At 46.0% G+C, this 2,139-nt stretch overlaps 1 protein-coding gene across 1 annotated transcript; it reads left to right on the plus strand.

Annotated features, from left to right (window-relative positions):
- The first annotated feature begins 522 nt into the window (after window positions 1-522).
- On the plus strand, window positions 523-867 carry LOC138907876 (uncharacterized). The gene has a single exon (XM_070198497.1). It carries the CDS (start codon window positions 523-525, stop codon window positions 865-867), a length of 345 nt encoding a protein of 114 aa, XP_070054598.1.
- The last annotated feature ends 1,272 nt before the right edge of the window (window positions 868-2,139 follow it).

Raw genomic sequence — 2,139 nt, forward strand, 5'->3', positions numbered from 1 at the left:
CGGAGGAGCATGGTCATGGTGGGTGCAGTGTGTAGGGATTTAGAATCAGGCCTTGTAGAGAAGTTTGGATGTTAGAATGTGGTTCCAAGGCTTGTGGACTAAGGTTCAGGTGAACAGAGGAGTGTGAGGAGAGCTTTCAAAAGCTCTAGACAACTTTGACTACAACCCCAGTATTGGTACTGCTTACAAGTTTGGGGGTCTTATAATGTGTATTGTGATGCGTCGCAGATTGGTCTCAGCACAGTGTTGATGCAGGACAGTAGGGTGATTTCCTACACGTCTAGAGAGCTGAAGGTGCATGAAAAGAACTATCATGTCCACGACCTTGAGTTAGCAACTATTATTCATGCTTTGAAGATTTGGAGGCACTATTTGTATGGTGTACCTTATTAGATCTACACCGATCACCGGAGTCTACTACATATGTTCAAATAGAAGGATCTTAACATGCATAAGTGGAGGTGGTTAGAGCTGCTTAAGGATTATGATATCACTATTCTATACCATCCCGGGAAGGCCAATATGGTGGCAGATGCCTTGAGTGGCAGGGAAGAGAGTTTGGGGAGCCTAACCTATCTACCAGCAGCAGAGAGGCCATTGGCATTGGATGTTCAGGCCTTGGCCAACAAGTTTGTTAGATTGGATATTTATGAGCCGTGTCAAGTTTTGAATAGTGTGGTTTCTCAATCTTCTCTTTATGATTGTATCAGGGAGCGTCAGTATGATGACCCCCATCTACTTGTCCTTAAAGACACCGCTCAGCCCGGTGATGCAAAGGAGGTCACTATTGGAGATGATGGTGCATTTAGAATGCAAGACAGGCTATGTGTGCCCAATGTAGATGGGTTGCGTGAGTGGATTCTCTAGGAGGCTCACAGTTCGCGGTACTCCATTCATTCGGGTGCCACGAACATGTATCAAGACTTGAAGCGACATTATTGGTGGAGGAGAATGAAGAAGGACATAGTAGAGTATGCAGCTCGGTTTCTAAATTGCTAGGAGGTGAAGTATGAGATTCAGCGGCCAGGTGGTTTGCTTCAGAAGCTAGATATTCCGGAGTAGAAATGGGAGCGGATCATTATGGACTTCATTGTTGGGCTTCCACAGACTCAGAGAAAGTTCGATGTAGTTTGGGTGATTGTGGATAGGCTGACCAAGTCAGCTCATTTCATTCTTGTGATGACTGCTTATTCTTTCGAGCAGTTTGCTCGAGTTTATATCCGCGAGATTGTCACGCTTCATGGCGTGCTGGTATCTATCATATATGACGGGGGTACGCAATTCACATCGCGGTTCTGGAGGGCCATGCAACAAGATTTAGGTACTCGGTTTGAGCTGAGCACAACATTTCACCCTCGGACGGACGGACAGTCCGAGCGCACTATTCAGATACTGGAGGATATGCTGCATGCATATGTGATGGAGCTTGGGCTTCTTAGGATAGGTTCTTGCCACTTGCGGAGTTTTCCTACAACAATAGTTATTAGTCGAGCATTCAGATGGCACCGCATGAGACTCTGTATGGTTGGTGGTGTCGGTCTCCAGTCGGTTGGTTCGAGCCGGATGAGGCTATTCTATTAGGTATAGACTTGGTTCAGGATGATTTGGAGAAGGTTAAGGTGATTTAGGATCGACTTCGCACAGCCCAGTCCATACAGAAGAGTTGTGCGGATCAGAATTTTCGCAATGTTGCAATCATGGTTGAAGAGCAGGTATTGTTCCGGGTTTCGCCCATAAAGCGTGTCATGAGGTTCGGGAAGAAGGTAAGCTGAGAAAAAGGTTTATTATCCCGTTCAAGGTATTGCGTCGAGTTGGGGAGATTGCTTATGCGCTTGCCTTGCCTCCCAGTCTAGCAGGAGTCATCCAGTATTCCATGTTTCCGTGATACGAAAGTATCACGGCGACTCGTCTCATATGTTGGATTTCAGCTCAGTCTAGTTGGAATATGATTTATCTTATGTTGAGGAGCCAATGGCTATTTTGGACAGACAGGTCCGAAAGCTGAGGTCAAAGAACATTTCTTCAGTAAAGGTTCAGTGGAGGGGTCATTCGGTCGAGTAGGCTAGTTAGGAGACCGAGCATGATATGTGCAGCCATTATCCTCATCTTTTCACCACTTGAAGTATGTCTTTATGCTCG

This window comes from Nicotiana tomentosiformis, chromosome 3, assembly GCF_000390325.3.
Source record: "Nicotiana tomentosiformis chromosome 3, ASM39032v3, whole genome shotgun sequence".
In the NCBI taxonomy this organism is placed as follows: Eukaryota; Viridiplantae; Streptophyta; class Magnoliopsida; order Solanales; family Solanaceae; genus Nicotiana; species Nicotiana tomentosiformis.

Coding starts and splice junctions, on each gene's coding strand:
- LOC138907876 (XM_070198497.1), top strand. CDS start 523: ATGGTGGCAGATGCCTTGAGTGGCAGGGAAGAGAGTTTGGGGAGCCTA.